We start from the raw sequence: 21,660 nt of genomic DNA, 5'->3' as shown, positions 1-21,660 counted from the left end.
CCCTCTTTCTGGCTACATTTTTCTCTTTCACTTTTTTTTTTTAATTATAGTTCACATTCATTGCTGAACTTTTTGTTTTCCCTTATTTCCTGTCCCTGCCCCCCCCAACAATGCTTGCTTTCTTGCACTTCTTACGTGAGTTCCTACTTGCGAGATCAGTCCTGTTTCCTGGGTACATGTGAACAGCAGTCTTAAACACAAAGCACTTCTCTGTTAGACTGTATTTCCCAAAAGAGCTAATTTAGTGTCTCAAAGGTGCTTTGTCCGCAGCCAGTACAAGATCCTCATATCCAGATTATATGTCAGAAATTTAAAGGCTGAAATAAAAATATAAATGTATTCATAAAGGCTTTTTCACGGCTAATTATGAAGAGATCTCAATTATCTTGAAATGTGATCTGACTTAAAAGTAATTTCTATTTTCATTGGAAATAAATACATATTTATGATCCTTACTTGATACATTTTGTGAAACTGATGGATAGTGCTTGTAATACGGGAGGGGAGTGAGGAAGGGGAAATGAAAAAATGAGACAAATATATCACAAGAGATGATACTGACATGAAAATGTAACACTTTTTACATTTTCTTTTGCCAATATTTATCTGACAGTTTGCAGAGTTATATGAGTCCTCCTCCTGGGGAAAGTACTACTTGAAGTCTGTAGTGGCTGCTTTCAGGTACGTTCTGTTCCAGTGCGTGGTATGAATTTGAGATATTCCATTGTGTTTGTCTTGTCTTTTTTTCATGCATTTTAAATTATTTATCTGGAAGAACATGGAGATCTCTAACAGGGAATGATAAATGCAGAAATGCACTTAAGTATGTGAGCTAAGAGCTAAGGTAATAGTGTGATTTATGTCTTGCCCTGTAGAATCAGTGAGAGAAATAAAGCCTGATGAATCGTGCCTTGGTTTACGGATTGCTTTATAGTCTGTTCATCTGCTTTGCATTTTAAATTATTTATCTGGAAGAACATGGAGATCTCTAACAGGGAATGATAAATGCAGAAATGCACTTAAGTATGTGAGCTAAGAGCTAAGGTAATAGTGTGATTTATGTCTTGCCCTGTAGAATCAGTGAGAGAAATAAAGCCTGATGAATCGTGCCTTGGTTTACGGATTGCTTTATAGTCTGTTCATCTGCTTTTGATTTTTGAAATCACAGTTCAGCTTTTTCTTTATCACTTGTGGAATCTTATTTTGATTATTTTGTCTATTTAAATGAAGTTTTTCTTTAGCTTCCCAAAGCAAAACTTGAAGGTATAATTTTGGGCTCACTCTTAAGCTCCTGGTAAGAAATGTACATACATTGAGGAGATGGCTACTGCTATCCTGATAGGCTTTGAAAATTTCTGAAAGGTCAGTCCATAGGCCATTTTGAAAGGAAGCGTGTGATGGACAGTCTCTTTGAATCACTTAAGTAATACTTTACATATGCACACAAATAGATTATTTATTTTAACAGGAATTGTGTGAAATATATCCATGTATGGACATAAATATATTGTCCTTCGGTGTGAGACCCAATTAAAAATATTAAGGAAAATATGTCTAGAAGTGTAATATGGTCTTAAAAGTGTATAATTATGCAGCAGGGGTGGAAACATCCTGTTCTGCAAAAATTATTACAAGAATTTTCTATGAGGTGTGGTTTTCAGCCTCAGTGTGTTACTATTTGAGTAACGTATTTTTGAATATTTCTACTGTATAGAAAATTCAATTATTAAACAAGAGAGCTTTTTGCCACTGTGTTCAGCTGCAGCTTTTTGCACAGCAGTTCAACTGGCTATGAAACTGTGTGAACTGAAAATGCAGACCAGTCAAAAGTATTAATTGGAGTGTATTCATGATACAATTTTTCGCTCTACAGTGAAGGAGAGTGTGGACTTCGAGCTTACTACTGGAGTACATTCTGGGCACCACAAGATATGGTTACTTCTCTTAAAAAATTACCACCAGCAGAACAAAAAGAAATCGGTAGTAAACAAGCCACTCACATATTCAATACTTCTGGGGAAGAAGATTTTGATCTTGTCACAATGGAGCTTTTTGGTAACAATGTACTTGTCATTTAATACCTTTTCTACCTATTTTTCTTTCTCCAGTTTGTGTCTCTGGCTTGTGTAGCTGATAGCTATTAAATTTCAGTTTCAGATTCCACAGAATATGATGTGATGCTAAAATCAGGTAATTATTCTTCAATCGCCCAATTTGTGAAAAAACATCCTGTAACATAAAAATGGCAGTTTCTAAGTTATTGCTATATCTGTAGGGCCTACAAACTAAACTAGACTAGAGACATCCCTAACCTGTGATTCAGATAAAGGCTGAGATCAAAATGCCTTACACCTTTTATTCTTTCTGACTAGAATGGTTCCCACTGACTTGCAGTGGGTGATGGCTCCTTTTCTTGGCATCTTTTAGAGAGCTACTCCATAAAATGCTACATAATTTATTTGCCTTGTGACTAGATAATTTTGGTTATTCATAGTTAATGATGGGTGAAATACTGCAGAGCTTTAATTCCCTTTGCCTGGTTTCTCCATACCAAGCACACCTCAATATTGGCTTTATATTCTTAGTGTTCTTGTTGCATGGAGAGGGGTGAAGAGAAAATGGCAAGGGGAACAGTGGGTTTCAAGCAGAGACGGTAGCATTTTCAACCAAGTTCCCTCTTACTTGCTGAGTGTATGATAAGCATTAGTGATGAGTTCTTGTGCTTCCTTGGCCATAGCAGGGGGAGAAGGTGATGCAGCCTGGTAGGAAAAAGGGAATAGAGTTGTAAAAACAAGGGACAAAGAGATTAGAGTATTCAAGAAGTGTGGGTAGGCAATTGTTGCCACCTCTTCTGAAATTTTACCCAATAGCTCAATTTGTCTTTCAACTTAACAGTTTTTCAGCCACTGATCTAGCTTTTTTGTGTAGCAGTATCCTTTGACCTGTATACCAAGCCAGGCAACAACAGGACTCTGACTCTGATGAATCCCAAAAAGTCTTTTTATCAATGGAGGCTGCGAGTTCCTTCTAACTATGTGGTGAGACTGGTAGTTATCACTTTGCATGGTGTCACTCCAGAGAGCTGCGCATCACACCACTTATCAGCATATGATTTCCTTCTTCCTCTGCAGAACAAGATCATCACAAGGTATGGTAGTACAGAACAAAAGTGTTTTACTGAGTTGTATAGAAACTCTCAGAAGCTTATGATATCAAAACAGCATCAAACAGGCTTCCAAAACATCAAACTCCAAATACAACTTAATTAAAAATCTTATATAAAGCTATAAAAAGATATTCCATATTATTGCCCCCTGACCTCATGAATTATAAATTCCTGTGGGTTTTAGTCTACATTATGACTAATTTTACTGGTTTCAGTTTCATGCGGTTACTGTCACAACTCAAAAAGAGACAGACTTTAATTTTTTAGCGCATTATATTCTATTACTGTTAGGAATACACATGTTTTATAGCAGTCTGGTCACAGGGAAGTCCCTGTTCATAAGAGGGGTGTTGTGTCTATGGAAGGCTCCATCCCCAGAGTTACTGTGTAGTCCATTTACACAAGCAAGATCAGATGGTCTCCTAACCTTCATTGGCCAGACTGCTCCCACTTTTCTGAGTCAAATTTCATGTACAAACATGTTATCCAGCATGAACCTGTCTTCACTAACAAAATAAATAAACAAGTTTTAGAATCTGAGGATGGATGATTTCAAGGGGAGAAGTTTTGGGTTTTTTTAAGAACTTCTAGGTAGAGGCTAGCTGAGCATGCAGATTCAGTTAGCAGTGTCGGAAATGCACTTACTTAGTAGTGCTTTCACTTACTTCAAATGAGTAGGTGGTCCTCTTCAGCTGTATTAACCCTTTTGCCTCTCTCTCCTTATGTGACAAGGTACAAAAGCTTGCCATTGTTTGCAGACTGTCAGAAGGCCAGGCATGGAGTGAGCACACGAGTAAGGAGTTAGTCTCAGATTGTAGCATAGCATGGAGAATCCAGTCCCTGATGCTAGGTTGCATCTGCTCTGCTGCTGACTATGGGTTATTGCCAGGAATGTTACTCCACTGTGCATTATTAGCAATGGCTCAGCTCTTTAGAAACCAGAAGTGTAGTCGGTCACATGCATGAAAGCATCTGGAAGCTAGCAAAACCCACACAGGTGTATGACATAACCTCTTCAGAGGACATCCATGCAGTAATCTGTAAGACAGAAGGTTCAAGAGCATGCGTTGATCTCTGTCTATCAAAGAACTGGAACAGAATTTGGTCACTGAAATTATAATAGCCCTACGGTAGCTCCAAAATAGTTGACTTTTCTGATTACTTTTATTGACAACCTAGAAAATGTGTGTTTTTGCACATGCCTGTAAGTTTTTCCTACTTAAGCTAAAAGCAGCTAGTCACATACTTAGAACAGATGTGTTACAGAACTAATAATAATATCTCCAATAGCCAGGAATTACTGTGTTATAGCCATTATTCCCTGATATCCAGTTCTAGGATCGCAACACAGTGTCTAAAAAGTTTCTCAGCCGTTTCTGTAAACTGCAGTAATACAGTTGTTCAGTGACAAATGCTATAGAGTGAGTGAGCTGAGATTGTGCGATGTACTGTAAAAGTAGGTGTCTCATGTGGACAGCTCCCCTCATACATGCTTGCCTTGCTTTCCTGGTGATACAGAGACAAAAGGTACAGCTAGATGCCAGGCTTGTCTTCTATCAAGGATTTGAGTGGTGGTATGATTAAAAGGATTTAATAATGTCTGAAAAAGAGAAGCAAACCAGGGATCCATTGTCTAGTCTCACATGAAAGAGAAGAAAGGAATAGTCTCCTAAAAGCAGAAGAGGACTACTTTCAACTTAAGATTCAAAAATTTGATTTTAATGCTGCCACTCTGGATGTCAGTGACAGGTCAAAGAACTTGATGCAGGGGTGTGATGGAAATTCTCTCTTACTGTGAGGTCTGGCATTAATTGTTTTAATTTGCTGTGCGTAGAAAAAGAAAGCTGTTAGAAATTTTTCACATGCCGATATGTAAATTAATGAAAAGAAGTCCAAAATGTGCTGTGGATTTCAAAATGGAAGAAATATAAGAATGAATTTACAGATGCAAGAAATAGTATCTCAAATTACAAGCGGTAGTAAGTGTTCAAGCTTCAGGGTATAAATTAACTCATCAGTATTTAAACATAGAACAACAAGAGGAAGAAACAGTTGACATGCATGGGGCTCCACATCCTGTGTGACAGCTTTTGTGGCATGAAACCAAGCTGATTAACAGATTCAGTAGATTGGAAATGCTTTGGGCTTGTTATCTGTTGCATAGGTGCTGCACAATACTGCTGCGCTGGCACCTGTTGCCTTTTCAGTTCTACCCACTACTGCTCAGTACCACTATCACTGCTAAGTAACATAATCTGCCCCTGCCTTTTTGATGCTTCTACAGGTCTGAAAAATCCAGGGCACCCGTTAGGCAAGAATATCTGTGATGTTCACCCTGAGTGACTCAGCCTCAGTGCCGGGAATCGAGCATCTTGTGTAGTATCAATGGAGTGGAAAAATAAAAGGGGATTGGTAGCCAGGGGAATACTTCTGAAACACAGATGACCAGATCAGTGTTACTTCTGCCCAGTGTCTCAGCAAAGATGACTGGAATGTAGGGTGTGGTTTTTTGGTTTTGGGTTTTTTTGGTAATATTTCAGATGGTGTGGACCTGGGGCCTGGGCTCCTCCTGTTGTACGTTTGACTTCTTCAAGTAATGTAATGTTGCTTACCTTCTCACTGGACCGAACAGAAGCAAGCAGCATACTGAAAGCTCACTTTCAGGCCATTCCTAAAATCAGTAAGTAATTAATAAAAACAACCATTGGATGTAAGCACACTTATTCTCCTTGTTGCCTCTAAAAATGTTGATATTGCTTGAATGTATCTAGTGGGAGGGAATGTTGGCATATAAGTCAGGGAGTTGTCATTTTGATCCACGTAAAAGAAAACAAGCAGCATACTGAAAGCTCACTTTCAGGCCATTCCTAAAATCAGTAAGTAATTAATAAAAACAACCATTGGATGTAAGCACACTATTCTTCTTGTTGCCTCTAAAAATGTTGATATTGCTTGAATGTATCTAGTGGGAGGGAATGTTGGCATATAAGTCAGGGAGTTAAAAGAAAAAGAAAACCCAAAAAGTCTGAGAACTGAACAAAGAATAGAGAATATCCTTTGGTCTGGGAGATTTTGTCTTCCTGATTATTATCCAAGCCATCTTTCCCAGACATGACTCTTACTACAGGGGTAACACTGAGTGGTGTAACAGAGCAGCCAGACAGAGAGCACTGCAGGCACGACATGTCTAGCCAAAGCTAGATAACCCCTGTGGCAGAGCAGCACTTTTATCACTCTTGGCAATCTATCCCCAGCCCGGGGAATGCCTGTTTAATGAAAGTGGAAAATGAAAGCAAACGCTTCCTCCTAATATGTCTTTGATCCTTTTCTGAAAGCACTCTTCAGTGTAGTTAACTGCATATGAAAAGTGTATTCAAGACCCAAGATGTATATTCTAAACCTATGGAATACTATGATTTTTTTCAGGAGTTCTGGGTGATTAGTGAAATATATTGAATAATGACAAACTGTAGCATTTTACAGGAGACGTAGGGACTTCACAAGTGAACGTTCAGCCACAGTTGTTTGGCAAGCTCTAAGCAAAAGAATTTTGACAATTAAGCAAGTGACTATTTTTAACATATGGAATACATCCTAGGTAATAGCATGTGGACAATCTTCTCCAAAGCTTACACATTTCAGCTTATGTCTCCGTGGATGCTGCTTAGGCACACACTCATCCCATGCACATTACAAATTAGAATTGCTTCATTGTTTTGAAGATGGGCACTCCAAATGACACATAGCCCAGGTTTTGACACCAAATTTAGCTATCTTCAAAATTGTCTTGATTTCTGTTATATTCATATTTGCATTTACTCTGTTGCATATGGAAACCAAAAGCACTAAGGACTGGATATCTAGGAGAGTTCACAGTAGAAAAAAAAAAAGCTTGAAGATATTTTTCAAATGTAGCAGGAATTTTCAGACTGAGAACTGACACACAAACTTCCTGGTATACCTGAAATTAATCAGAGGTTTCACTTCACTGGGCTAATTGGGTTTTAATTTTTGAAAATGTCTATAGAAAAGTCAAAGTAAATGAGAAGGGGGAGGTCTATTGTACATCCACATTTAACTGCTTCTTCCACTTACCACCAAAGGACATTTAAAAAAAAAAAAAAAACCCAAAAAAACCAAACCCTTCTGTCAGAGATGTTTTGTGCTTATCCTTAATTGTAATTTGATCCAAAAATAAGAGAAATTCAGAGTGATGGGGAAGTGGAAGTTACATGTTTTTCTGTTAATACAAGTAAAACCTGAGTTTAATACTGTCACAACATATTCTTCTAACTGCGTACATAGAGAAGGGTCCTAGTGAGTGAAGTAGGCTCTGCACTTTAGCCCAGCTGAGATAACTGTGTTCCTTGCTGATATATTTCTCTCCCAGTGTGCGGTGGTCATTATATATCCTGGAATGGGACACTGAGTTCCCCTTATTACCCAAGTTACTACCCACCAAACATTGACTGCAGCTGGATCATCAGAGTAAGTGCTGGGAACTCTTCTGAGTAGTGATGACTCTGCTTTCTGTGATAGAGATGTAAAATTGGGAGAAATTACTTTTGGTGTGGGTGAAATGAAGGGAAAACATACTGAGACCACTGTACCTGACTTCTCAGGCACTCATTTCTTTCCTGTACGATGTACGAGCGCCAGCTATGGGAGGGAAATATTGCCAGCTTCCAAAAAGTTGAGTATTGCTCATGACAGAAACAAAATGATGAGTAAGATGACAACTCATAGCAGCCAGAGAAAATTGCTAATAGTTAGGGCTTTGTTTCTATGCCAGAAAGAAAAAATGGTTGTGTGAATCATGTTTCACATGATGGAGACCACACTGAACTCTGCAGAAACAGAACCTTCTCTCACTCAGAAATTCAGCTCTGCATTTCCAGCAAGCCCTTTGGCGGGACTTGGAATCTGCCTAAGATTACCACCAACTTCCTGGTGTGTTTATCTGTTGCTCCATTAAGCATTTCACTAGCTTTTTGACTTTAACTGGAAAAGGATGCTCTTCATGCCTATGAGTTGATAACAGTCTCTACCTTTCACCTGCTCAATGAAAATTATTAACATCTTGTAGCAAAAACACTCATCTATATGCAGGAAGGAGAAGAGAAAGGCTTTCTAAAACAGAGAGGTCATAGCTAATGCAGTTGACTGACCAGGTGCCACAGGTATCTTAAATCTCTTATTTTACCTACAGGAACATGTGGCAGTACAAACATAGCATGAACCTCAGATACAAAGTTTTGTGCTGGCTGCAGGGAGGCTTACACTCCTTTATCTGGCACAGTCTGGCCAAAGTTGGGTCTAAACAGATGTAGTATTTTTAATCTGCTAATAAGTAAAACAAGATTACCAAGCACAGTTTTGTTTGTTGTGTTTTTGTTTGGTTGGGTTTTTTTTCATTTTGTGGTTGTGTGTCAGAATATTTATCCTTTGATTTTTAGGCACCACTGCCTGGCTACAAGCTCTCATTAAAAATCCTCATAATACAAATTCAAGAGAAGTCTCCAGGGGCCAGTAAATGTGATAAAGACTGGTTAGAAATTGATGGGGTTAGGTGAGTAAATACAATATTTTCTGACATTTCTAATTTGCACTGTGATGTTCTGTGCAACATCCTGTACTTAAGAAAAAGCATCTCACCATTACCAGTGCAGAAAGACACATTTCAACAAGATTTAGCATGCTTACACTGAATTTTGGCAGAATAATAATTAAATATGAATAATAATTATGTGTGTTCTCAATCCTCTCCCAGTACCAAACATCTGTCATCATGTTAATTTAAGCATCCTGCTTTTTCTACACTGTTAGGCATTTACTTACTTTGTTATTCCCCTTAAGAGCAATGACATAGAAAGCTGCAGGATTTTATGCAGCTGCAGTTGAACTGTACATTCCTGGCAATGGTCTTGACACAGGTGGAAGAGCTTGCATCACCTGAAATTTCATTTTCTATATCACTTATCACTTACTCTTCAGTGAATGTAATTGTTTTTTGTAAATAGGAAAAATTGTAATGTGTATGCTTAAAAAGCAAACAAACAAAAAACACCCCTAAGAGCTCCCCCAAGCAACCAAACCAACAATCCAAGCAAAACAGTACTCATAGTGATTCTTTCCTTTTGGAAGGAGCAAGCAACACTGATACAAGCAACAGCTGTATGACTCCATTCCTGGATTTCTAACCTTTTGGGTTTGCAAACCCAAATGGGAAATCTGAAATCAAGCTTGCTTAGAAGTGGTTTGGATTTATAAGGTAGATTCTGACACTGATCATCTTGCTGCATTTTGTTTCAAATTCTGCTAATCCCAGAAAAGTTGTGGAGTGGAAGGCACTTGTAAATAGGCTTTCTAATACTTCCATTAGGCTGTTTTAACACTAAAAATTGGCTGATATTTGTTGTATTCTTTTAAAGCTTTTTAGCATTGGTACCCTCCAGTAAAAGGAGAGGTAGCTGGATGGTAATGGTCTGCTTGGTTAGAAATTAATTATTCTGACTTTTGCCTTGCTAGATACTGTAAAGCTCTTTCAGAAAACAACAGGAACAGAGAATATGGCTATTCTGTCGCAATCAACTTCCATTCCGATGAACTGGTCACCCACAAAGGGTTTTATATTGAATACAAAGCCTTCAGTCACACAGATCGTAAGTGAATAAGCATGCACTTTCATTTTTAAGGAGAAACCTTCGAGAAACCATGCTTGACAGACCAACCGTGTACAAACCGACCTTTCTTTTTTCTTAATCTAATCGCAAGAGAGAAATGTTTAAAACATAAATATATATTTAATTGAACAAATAGATGTACAAATTAGATAAAAGATGTTTTTAGAAGAAAGATCTTATTTTCTACATCCTTTAATAACAATTGTAAAATAGGAAGTAAAAATAAAATATCTCAATTTCTGTACATCTAATTATCTGGCATTTTTCTACCATCCTAAAATAGCCAAGCTGCAACATGAAAACAGTACGGCAGAGAGGCTCTAAGCATGACTCTTCTGCCAACAGGGGTTAACCATGAATAGCCTGTCTTTCCCTTAAAATCGCAACTCGATGTGCTGTGGATCATCTTGGAGGTTTAGACAAACTAAGTTTTCACTGAGGGGCAGTGAGGATCCCTTGCTAGCAGGTGTTGCAGAAATATAACTGGGTTTCTTCCAGACGTTTCCTGACTCCCAAGTCTCTGTGTTTCTGGAGCAGTGTTAGATTTTTTCTTTTTTTGTGGGGAAGGGGTCTGCTTCCACATGGTGGAGGAAGGATTTTCAGAAAATATGTATATTTACTTGCGATATTTCTAAGAAAAGACACATCTGCAGTATATTTTTGTAAATGCCTTCTCTCTAGTAGTTTCTGGAAACATTTTCTCTTTTTGTTTCTAAGCCAACTAATTTCTTTTCCCCAATTAACAGCTGGGTAGCTGAAGTTCTCCATGACTTCAAGAGATCAGTTCAGTTTGTGAAACCTCTTCAGATCCTCAGCTTGCTTGGCTGAGTGCTGTTCTGATCGCTGCTGACTTAGAAGTATCTTTGTACTAAGGTCTCTGGTATAGATTCCCGTTTCATGCCTTTCATTAGAAATAAGTGGCAGATGTTGCGACCAGTCATTCTATAGGACTCGGATATTTTCAGGGATTTCTTTTTATACCAGCGTGTATTTCTACTGGGAAAAGTTACAAAGTCTACTGTGTCCTGTGGTTACTGCCTCAAAAAGGGTTCAGAGAAGAGGCAAAGCCTAAGAATACCTTTTTCTACAGAGAAAATCCCCGGTCTTTATTGTGCACGCAATTCTCTACTTTCTGTGTCCTGTGCTCCGTTTCTAGCGCTCAGCCAGCAAGCAGGTGGCTCAAAGTCGTATAAACAATCCTTAGACACAGCCTCAAGGATCTGTATTAAGACTTCCTGGGACGGGTGGATGAGCTGTGATGTGCCAGTGTCAATACAGGCATTTGTGGGGGGCCGTCTGAGAGAGCAGAGTGTACTGAGAGCATCCATCTTCCACAACAGCCTTGTCTACAGCAGTAGCAACAGAGAGGATAAAAAAAGATTCATTTTGTCCTACATTCTTAATACCTGCAGCCATCCATATCAGATTAATTTCTTCCTATTGTTGGGAGCCTACCAAAGCACAGCTGTTAAAACCACAGGCTGTGCTCTCAGAGCTGACCTGCAAAGGAAACGCCAGCCGTCAGCTGAACAACTTCAGAAAATGGTGAGGAGAATGCGGAGAGACTCTTGGTCCGAGCTGGTGCCGGCTGCGTGGTGTGAGCTTTCCTCTCACCGGCGTCACGTGCAAAGCAGTGAAGAGGACTAAATGATTCCATGTTGGAGCTGATTAAATAAATGGGGGACATAAGTGTTTGATCCTTCAGTCTCATTTACTTGTTAGTTTGCTTGTGATTCTAGAGGGAAAAAAGTTTAAGTTGACTTGAGCTGGGCAAAAATAGGAATTTTTTTGCTACTTCTTCTTGTACAGATCATCTATCTGTGTGTGTAAGCCAATGTCTGGAGCTTGATATTTTTATTTTTTTTCCTAGCACCTGAAAAAGTGGAAGAGAACAAACATTTATGATACATTGCAAAGAAAGACCTTAGCATCTATTGTAATTGTTAGTTTAAGTGAAAGTGAAAGTTATTGGTGAAAGGCTGTTTTATAATGAAATCGCTACATTTAAAATGTTTGAATTAATAAAGTGTTTGAATAAAGCACTTCTTCACATCAGACATGAAGTTGGAGTACAGTAGCACAGAGATGAATTTCTACAGCATTTTAGTGTCATGAAATTTGTAATACTAAGGACAATGCCTAGTTTTGACCTTTTTTTTTCTTCCCTTCTCCTTCTCTCTCTCTCAATCCCCCTCCCTAGATGCTCCAGTGTAAAATATACTACCTAAACAAATTTAAGTGTTCACTCTCACTAGTAATTAGGTATCTGTGCTGAATCACTTTCAACCCTCAGAGTGATGTAGTGAATGTGAATTTAATTTTTTACGTCTGCTTATGTGAATATTGATTCATTTCATTCAGACTTCCTCATAAAAATCTTTTGCAGGTTATGCCAAGTAGGATAGCAATTCCTTTTCGTAACATTCAATTTTGTTTATAAATGACCCTAGCCTTGTTTTTTAATAGCCATTTTAGTATTTCTTCATGGTACAGTTATGTGTTAATACATTTAGACTGTGACAGCATTTCTAGTGCCATTATTTTTTAAATTTTTCTAGGTTGTCCTTAGATGTGCAGGTAAAACATTCATTCCTTTGAGAAATCAGTCTGAAGGCTGGAAAGGCTGCTCAGATGGTAGTGGTGAATTAGATTGTAGTAGGGCAATTATCTCTTGTTTGTGTTCTCCTGTAAAGAGTTTGTTCTAGGGAATTGAGAGACTGGCTGAAATGATCTCTAAAATATTGGTGGCTATCTTTAAGATCACATGAAGGACATGGGTAAAGATCTAAAAGTCTGGGGACGAGGGTTTGTAATGCATAGCTTTGAGGAGTGAGAGAACAACAAAAATGAGAAGGGAATTCTATACCAATCTTTACAAGTTGAAGTTCAGAAAAGAAACCCCAAACCTGAACTATCTGTAAACAGTTTAAGAAATACTAAAAATCAGCACGGGAGTTTTCATTTTGTTTTAGTTCTCCACTGTGAGAGGATAAATAAAGGAGAAGTTCTACTCTGACACTGTCTTGTGTGACAAACTTATCAGTAAGTAAAGGAAACACAGTGAGAAGAAAGTACAGGAAACTGTTTCCAGAAAATGTTTGCCAATGGCTCATTACCCTAACGGAAGGATATTTTTATTGTCGTTCTGCCAGTGTCTGTTACGGGACTTCTCCTAATTTCTGTTAGCAATCTAAATGATGGATTAGAGAAGATGCTTATAAAATAGAAAAAATGCCACACAATAGAAAGAGGGATGGATTTATAAATGATCCCGACAAACTGGAGAATGTATATAGGGAAAATTATATTCCATTCCAGAAAGTCAGTGTCTGAATTTAGGTGATCAAATACACATGTGGATTGCTTAAGTTGTTTTTCCTCTGAAAAATGGCTGGGGAGTGATAGTGGCTCAAAAGCTGACTTGAGAGTCACAAAGACATACAAACTTTTGTGTTGGTTTGGTATTTTGTTGTTTGGTTTTTTTGGTAGTGTCACGCTAGGATGTAAAACAGGAGTCTGAAAAGATCTTCCTAGTCATCGATGGGAAGGCTTCAGCTAGAGTAGCATATCCAAATTGGGCGTTGCATATCAAAGAAGATAGGGAGCAATGAAGAGGTGCCAGAAAGAGTGACCAGAAGGTAAACCCAGGTCAGAGAGCGCAGCACAAGTTAGGTAATGCAAGTCTCTCTGTCACTGAAGGCTATCCAACCAATGTCTGGCAGAGATGGCACAGTAACATCAAGGTGACCTCTGGTAGGGAGTGTAGCACATGGCTGCTACATTTGGATTTGGATTATAAAGCATTTTCTCTTTGGATTATGAAGCGTTTACAGACCTTTTTGTTCTTCAGGTTGTAAACCAGAACGGTTGAACTGTGGTGATGGGAAGTGTAAGCATCAGCACAAGACTTGTAAAGATGATGACAGCTGCGATGAGGACAGTGAAGAGAACAACTGCTGTAAGTATACATTTTAGCTATTTTCCAAAAGATGATGGAAGGCAGAAGCAGGAATATGCTTATCTTCATGGAAGAACATAGTATTTCTACATGTTTATTCATAGCACAAAGTACAAGTTTCATAATATCGAAAACAAAACATGGAGAGCATAACTAGTTCTTGGGAGAGTCTAGACAAGAAATTAATGAAACAAAATCCAAGATAACAGTGATTTTAGCTGGATGATTTAACCACAGCTTGCTGGTGGTCCTGGTAGAAGAGCACCTTTTCCTCAGCTTCTGCCAGATCAGTACCAAACCATGTAAGGGGGAGAGAAAAAGAAGAGCTTTGAGACTTCTGCCCTTTGTCCCATGCACAGTCTCTTTACTGTAGGTACACCATGGTTACGGACATTGCTCCCTAGTGACTTGCTGCATTTTGCCTTTATAATTTTCACCTTGCTTTGAATCTTAGGTTCTTGAGGTAGCCAGAAGTATGGGGTTTTGGATTTTGTTTTGTTTGTTTGTTTGGGGTTTTTTTTGTTGTGGGGTGGGTTTTTTTGTTGTTGTTTTTTTGTTTGTTTTTTTTTTAAAAAAAAACTACCACTGTTTAGAGGTCACTGTAAACAACTGATAAGGAAGGTAGTAGTGGAAGCCTATTGCTGAGATCTGTCAGGATTCCCAATAGTAAACTGTGATAATCCTTAGCCAAGAATTTTGTGGAGGGAAGGAATGAAGCTCTTCCACAATTTTCTCAACTTTCACTTAAAACCAAAAAGGTTGACTTCCAGATGATACCTGCTGTGAAGATTTATAATTTGTAATGCCAGTAGCACTGGTAAAGGTGATACAGCAGTTCTGACAAGTCTAGCTTGCTCAGTTTAGAGTTAAGTAAAATGGGAGTGAGGACAGTGGGAGGCTCTTCTGTGGACAGTGGAGGCTGAAATCAGAGTGACCATTAATCAGTGTGGAACATTCCCCCCGTCTCCTCTCCATAGAGGGACCAGTTTACAGCAGTAAGACTATGACTTCAAGCAGACTGGAATGTGGAGCTTTGAACAACTTTCACCACTGCGTAGGCTGAACATGTAAGTGTTTTTAATCATTTGGAACCATGGCTCCAAGCATGTGACGCTATCTTCTCTTCCTTGTTTCAGCCTACAAAAGTTGCTCCCCTTATGCATACAAATGCCTCAATGGAAAATGCTTGCTGAAACCAAATCCTGAGTGTGATGGGAAAAGAGACTGTGCAGATGGATCTGATGAAATGAACTGTGGTGTGGTAACATTTATTTCAAAATTAGTCAATGACTTAGGAAAATGAGTCATGAATTTGTGCTATGATCAAGCATTATTGAATTAAGACTTTATCAAATCAAATGCGAATTTTAAAAAATATGAATCTCGAGGTAACCTCTGTATGTAACATCTGTCTTGAATATTGCCCTGTTTTGTTTTAAATCCACTGATCCATTCTGTCTATGGTGGTTTATTTCAAGCACTGCACATCCCGGGTTAAGCTGGTGCTTGTTTGAGCTGAATGAAATGCAGTCAAGGAGTTGTGTATGTAAGGAGGGAAAAGATAAGAGATTTTATTTGAGTGAACTTTTAGAAACAACCCAGCTTAGAATTGTGTTTAAATGTCTTTTTGAGTTACTAATCTCTTCAGAAAGCTGTAAGAGAGGAGAGGCATGGTTGGTTTATTCCTGACTTGCTCATTGAGTGAAAATGAGGGGGAACTCTCACCTTTTTAAAAACTGCACAGCTTTGAGGTCTGTGGATAAAAAATTACGTATTAAGCACAGCAAAGTGAAATGACATTGTGGTTTTTTGTTACTATTTTATTCAATTATTTCTATTAGCTTGTGGAAGACACCAGCTTAAGAAAAACAGAATTGTTGGAGGTGAAGATGCAAGATCTGGCAAGTGGCCCTGGCAAGCAAGTTTACAGATGGGAGTGCATGGCCATATATGTGGCGCATCGGTTATTTCCAACAGGTGGCTCGTATCTGCTGCCCATTGCTTCCTGGATTCTGATTCTGTGAGGTATGAAGAAGTCAGACTGTCGTAGAGTATTTGCCGTTTAATAGCCTTACAGTGTTGCTTTCAAAAGTCTGCAGTAGCTATTCCTTGTCTAGATAAGTTGATTCAGGGTATAACTCTGTGACATGATATCACTTCATGAATCCCCAATATTGTATCCTGCTGGCTTCAAAAGTCCTAAGTATCTGAGGTAATTGTTTTGCTTCCATTGCCAGTGAATCCTGCATGATAAAACACATTGTTTTGTTAAATTTAGGGTAAACACCATTTTTTTCGAAGGCAGGCATTTTCTGAGTAGAAGCTATGGCCTTTTCTCATAAGGAAAGGACTATTTATTGATACATGGAATGTAAAACTCACCAGTGTTCAGTTTAGGTAGAGTAAATTGAAAAGAGATATGTCCCACATGTGGGAAGGAGGAAATAGAGTTTAGTAATACATTTTTCTGACTACCAAAACATGGTGCATTGCAAGAAACTGGCATTATAGCATCAAGAAATTATAATTTTCAAAATTATGAATAAACTCATTACTTTGTGTTTTAGGAGATGAAGACTATAGTGCATCTATCTTCCTAAGTGGTATTCTACTCCGTTCACTTTGGTTTTGATGAACCTCATCAAATACCGAAAAGAAGATAAAATGGGATGAACTGACACTGGATTAGTTTCCAATGGCATGTTCTAAAAACATTCTCTTTACAGATACTCTGTTCCTTCGGGCTGGAGAGCATACATGGGCTTACATACTCTTAATGAAAAGAGCAATCGTGTAGCTATGAGATCAATCAAAAGGATTATTGTCCACCCGCAGTATGACCAATCTATCTCAGACTATGACATTGCCTTGCTGGAAATGGAGACACCTGTATTCTTCAGTGAGCTGGTACAGCCCATTTGTTTACCCAGCACCTCTAGAGTATTTGTTTATGGAACTGTCTGCTATGTAACTGGCTGGGGAGCCATAAAAGAAAATAGTATGTTCATTTCCTGGATATACTTTTTGCAAGTTTGGCTTAATTTTAAACTCTAACAATGAAATATTTATAGTTGTAAGAAAAAATACCTGTGGTTTACTTAGTCGGTCTATAAAAACTATGAACTATCCCCTTAGCTACAGTCTGTGAATTCTGAATATTTGCTTGGATGGCAGGTCGTAAGTGACAATATCCATACTTGGGTGTCACAGACCATTGAAAAGTTAATGATCACAGATTTACAAAAAGGTAAGACCTTTTCATGCTCATAGCTCGTTTCATCTGGTGAATAGGTCATAAGCAACCTCACAGGTAAAGAAAACAGCAACTTGCAACTATTGCAGGGAAAGAATGTGTCTCTAAGACTATGACAGTATGGGGCCATGAACAGCAATAATGGCAAAAATATCATGGAGGATTTTTTGGTTTGTCTGTCTTAACCAAAAGCAATTTAACATGTGCTCCATGAAGAGCTCTGCCTCCACAGACTGGAGTAGCTTACTGCAGTGGGGAGGTAGGATAAAAGCAGACGGAGTTGGAGAGGAGCGATGGACGAGCCCACGGGATCTTGGCCCTGTCTCAGCGTTAAACAGGAGCCAGTTTTGAAACCTGGGCTTAGGCAGCTCCTCAGCATTGCAGTGGTACCTGCAATTGCACTGAGGCTTAATCCCTCATGTTTGATCAGAAGCCGTGTCCTGTGGTAATTCTGGCTTTCTTAATATGCCTTTAAAAAAAAAAAAAATTAAATCTAGATAATAATGTCATAGCCTAATTAAACACAAATGGCTTTACAATTGGCGCCTTTTTACAATGTGTTGCTTTTTAACAAAATGGTGTAGGTAATGTTTAAAATCAGTATAATGGTATACGAAAAAAACACGTTTTTATCTTATCTGTTTCCTTCCCAATCCACACTCAGAGCCAAAAGAGCAAACAATCCAAACTCCACTATTTCCTCTGATCATCCAGGTATTGAAAAGGTTATGTTCACCATTGAGCCAAAATATGACTGAGGATATTTAGTTGTAATGACACTTTACGCCAATACTACAGTACAGAATTAAGCTCCTAGCATCACTTCTGCCTTACAGGCTTGATTTCTTTAAAATTATACCACCCCTCCTCCATCAGCTTCATTCCCCATGTCATTCCCTAGAAGTGAGAGGATGAAAAAGAACATGGAAATTTAATTTACTTGGGCAATGTTTGGAGCACAAGTAACAACAAAAAGCTTTGGGCATAATTTGAAATGGCTTTTAAATTAGTCACATTGTGTGGAATCTTGTATTATACTTTGCGTGGCTTTTTTTTACTACTTTTTGGCAGAAGGTACTCATATGGATAAAGACTAAGGAAATGGAAAGGCAGTGCATAGGGACCTCTGTGTCTAGAGGGTAGTGTAGGCAACAGCTGAAGACAGACAGCAGTTGAAGGATGGGAAATTATTTTCCTGCCATCAGCTGAGTAGATTTTGAGCTTAGACAATTCTGTTCTGACAACAGGTATCTCTGTTAGAAAACTGCACCACCATAACCTCTGCAATGCCATTTGCACGTTTTCTAGGTCAGCTGGCCAAAACGCTGCAGGAAGCTCGAGTGAGAATAATTAACCCAAGTGTTTGCAACAAGCTGTATGACGATCTTATCACATCACGTATGCTGTGTGCTGGGAATCTTAATGGCGGCGTTGATGCGTGCCAGGTAACCTGCAATTTGTAAAGCAACTGCAAAGGAATTTTTGCTTTCATTGGAACACTGTTCAGAGTTGTGGGTGGTTTGTGGGGTTTTTTTCTTAGTAATAGATTGAGATGTCTTGAGTGTATGATTAATTTAACATGGCAACTAAAGGCTCTCCAAAATAAGGAAGGATATTTGGCATAGATAATCTCTGAATCTCTTGAAAAATGTTGCTTTGCAAAGATATGGGGTAAAATGTGTCAAAGAATTCTTTTTCCTCATCAACAGTTGTTTTCTATAAAAGAACAGAGAAGTAAGGGTAAAGGGAATAAAGATAGCTCCATTTGTGTTTTTTGCTATTCACATTGATTTTTTTTTTCCTTTTTTAATGTCTGGATGTGAGATGAATAAAATACTCAAACGGTATGATGAGTAATGTATTGTTACAGTGACAACGAAATACAAAAGGCAAAGGCAAGCTAGGTTTGGTAAATGCAGTTGCAATACTGCCTTTTAGCTTCATATGTTCATTCAGGTTTTGATTACATCATGGTATCATAAATTATATGATCTAATTTGTTTGCACACACAGTCCGAACCTGCTCTTTGGATGTACTTCAGCTGTCTTGACTCTGCCTTCTTTCTTCTCACTTGTCAGACTGGTTGTGTACTTTATCAGTATTTAAACATGATGGATATCCACTTTCAAAATTACAAATGTGGTCATTACAGCAGTTATGATGCAAAGAGAGGGAAAAGTACTACTAATTTTAGACTGTGGTAATTTGATAGAATTTTTCATTAACGTGTAAGTTTTACTCTTTTTATGTAGTAGCATAATGTTTGCAAGATCATAACTCTCTGCAGGTCAAACCTCTTCATACACAATAGACTTTTTATGGGATCTTCCTGCAGTCTCCAATTCAATTAATTACTATTTTTGTTGACTTTATGTGCAGTCTGTGTATGACCTTAGAATTGTTTTGCAAAACATGTTGTTTTAGAGGCTTAATATTCCTCCAAAACATGTGTTGCTTAAGAAATTGCCCTTAAATTTTTAGATGGACACTTTAACCCCTTGGACTATCCACCTTATTGGTCAATCCAGTTTCTAACATAATATGCCGTGTTTGAGTCCTAGCATGCTGGCCCTCTGGGACTTTAAGTTCTTGCTCTGAGTAGCATCTTTGCTGTTTCTTTTCAGTCACTAGTGTATTTCCTCTGCAGTCCTGGAGAGGAATGATGTTAGCAGTTCAGGAAATCCCCACAGCACCCTGAAACCCTTTTGCTACAGTTCCAGACTTGTGAGCATCCTGATTTGTTTCAATTCTTCATGGACACGTCAGCTGTGCATGTACTGCACAGGTTATGTGAGGCTTCTAAACATCTTTCATCTTCAGAGGATGTGATACTCGGAGTGAAAAATAAAATATATACTCTTTCAGATTCTGTTTTCTTATCACTCCAGGATGTTCTGTGGTCTTGGTTCCTCTTTTTAGGATCCTTCCTCTCCACCAACATACAGCCCGTCTGTCTTTCAGAGCTGGCTGTGTAATAGGCCAGAGTATGTGACTTGGAGATCGGTCACTTGGATTACCAAAATTGCCAGTATGACAGCAGCCTGAGAGAGAGGAAGAACTCTTCTGATGTCTTACCTCTAGATAATTTTGTTCGGTTGGATGATGTAGGCTTTCTGTTGTTCTCTTTTCTCGGTACATGGCTTTCTTCTGATGTCTTCTGTGGTTTAGTTCCAACTGGGGCCAACAAACAAGCCTCAGGGTCAACCTGGAGGCTGCCGGCTGCCTTGTATGCCTAAGGGGCAGCTGCAGAGCTGAGCTGCGTTCATAGCTGCTCGGGGTTCCGTGGACTGGTCTGTTCACAGGAGGCGTAGAAGGTTAAAATCGTGAAGGGAACCAAGCACTTGTGAGCCCAAATACATTTTGATGCTGTGAACTGAACAAAACGGGATTTTTTACTTTTCTATGTTACTGTACAGAGCTCCATGTTCCCGTTGAGAAGCCAGTTCTTATCTGCATGTTCCTTAGTCATCCTTCTGCTCCCTCTATGAATGTAGACACAGTATGGATTATGAAACTGCTGATAATACTTAATTGTTCCTGGTTTGGGTTTTGGTTGTTTTGTTGTTTTGGAGGTTTTTTTGGTGGTGTTTGGGGTTTTTTTCATTGTTGTTGTTGGGAGTGTCTGTTATCTGTTTTTTGTTGTTGTTGTATCCCTATTTAATAGACAGTATAAGAGTTCTGCCTCTAACTTGTGAACAATTTATGGTCAAATGGTAGCAGAATTTCCACTTCCCATTGTGTTTTCTCCTATCCCCACTCAGCCTGTGATCAGTTGCTTTATGAATCCTGTAATGGGACATTAGCAATGAGTAATTTTTTTAACTTCTTGCCACTGCTTTATATTTATCATTGTGCTCCTTCCATAAGTTAAAATAAACTGAATAAACCTACATTCTATACAGAAATAAATAAGAGAGGAGAAGGTATTTACTGTCCTTAAATAACCTAACTTTTGTTACAGTACCTGTGTGCATGCGTGTGCACTAATGGCCAAACTCCCTTCATTTTAGGGAGATTCTGGAGGTCCCTTGGCCTGCACAGGAAAGGGAAATAGGTGGTACCTTGCAGGCATTGTGAGCTGGGGTGAAGGATGTGCTCGGCGCAATCGTCCTGGTGTGTACACTAAGGTGACAGCACTTCATGACTGGATTCGCCAGAATACAAACTGATGTGCCAAGGAGAAAATGCTGATCATCCCCCTTATGAAAGCTACTTCCTACAGCCATCTGTCATGTCCATTTCTGATGATGTAATGTGAAAAGGCCACTGAGAGTTTCTTTGTGAAAGAATGCACTTTCTTGATGAAGAAACTATCATTTGTTGTTCATGTAGCAGTAACTGTTCAGATTCAGAGCAATTTCAGGTTTCTTATGGATTCATCTTCCGTAAACCCAGCAGCAGAAACAACATTGATGTTACAGGATTCTAAACATGAATAATTACTTTGTGTTTCTTGAAAATACAATAATCAGTATAGTGCACCAAGCTGAGATTAATTAATCCTCTAGTTATGCTACCACTGCACGACTGCTTATTTCTGGGCTGTAACTTTTGGGCTGTCTCCTGTGTTTTACTAAAAACATCAAATAAATAGCTCAC

General features: G+C 38.6%; 1 protein-coding gene across 1 annotated transcript in view; it reads left to right on the top strand.

The window, feature by feature from the left end:
• The window catches only part of LOC104508502 (suppressor of tumorigenicity 14 protein-like), a 22,892-nt gene extending 1,662 nt beyond the window's left edge, over positions 1-21,230 (top strand). The window contains exons 4-17 of the mRNA XM_010150155.1: positions 614-681; positions 1,874-2,055; positions 2,152-2,190; positions 2,929-3,148; positions 5,707-5,846; positions 7,557-7,654; positions 8,623-8,735; positions 9,695-9,828; positions 13,700-13,807; positions 14,944-15,063; positions 15,649-15,832; positions 16,534-16,805; positions 18,369-18,505; positions 21,072-21,230. Of these exons, the coding sequence (XP_010148457.1) occupies positions 614-681; positions 1,874-2,055; positions 2,152-2,190; positions 2,929-3,148; positions 5,707-5,846; positions 7,557-7,654; positions 8,623-8,735; positions 9,695-9,828; positions 13,700-13,807; positions 14,944-15,063; positions 15,649-15,832; positions 16,534-16,805; positions 18,369-18,505; positions 21,072-21,230 (1,974 nt within the window). The remainder of the gene's footprint in view (positions 1-613; positions 682-1,873; positions 2,056-2,151; positions 2,191-2,928; positions 3,149-5,706; positions 5,847-7,556; positions 7,655-8,622; positions 8,736-9,694; positions 9,829-13,699; positions 13,808-14,943; positions 15,064-15,648; positions 15,833-16,533; positions 16,806-18,368; positions 18,506-21,071) is intronic.
• Positions 21,231-21,660: the final 430 nt, after the last annotated feature.

This window comes from Eurypyga helias, unplaced genomic scaffold, assembly GCF_000690775.1.
Source record: "Eurypyga helias isolate BGI_N326 unplaced genomic scaffold, ASM69077v1 scaffold11204, whole genome shotgun sequence".
Classification (NCBI taxonomy): domain Eukaryota; kingdom Metazoa; phylum Chordata; class Aves; order Eurypygiformes; family Eurypygidae; genus Eurypyga; species Eurypyga helias.
Note: the sequence above shows the minus strand (reverse complement) of the source record. Positions and strands in the feature narration are given on the sequence as shown.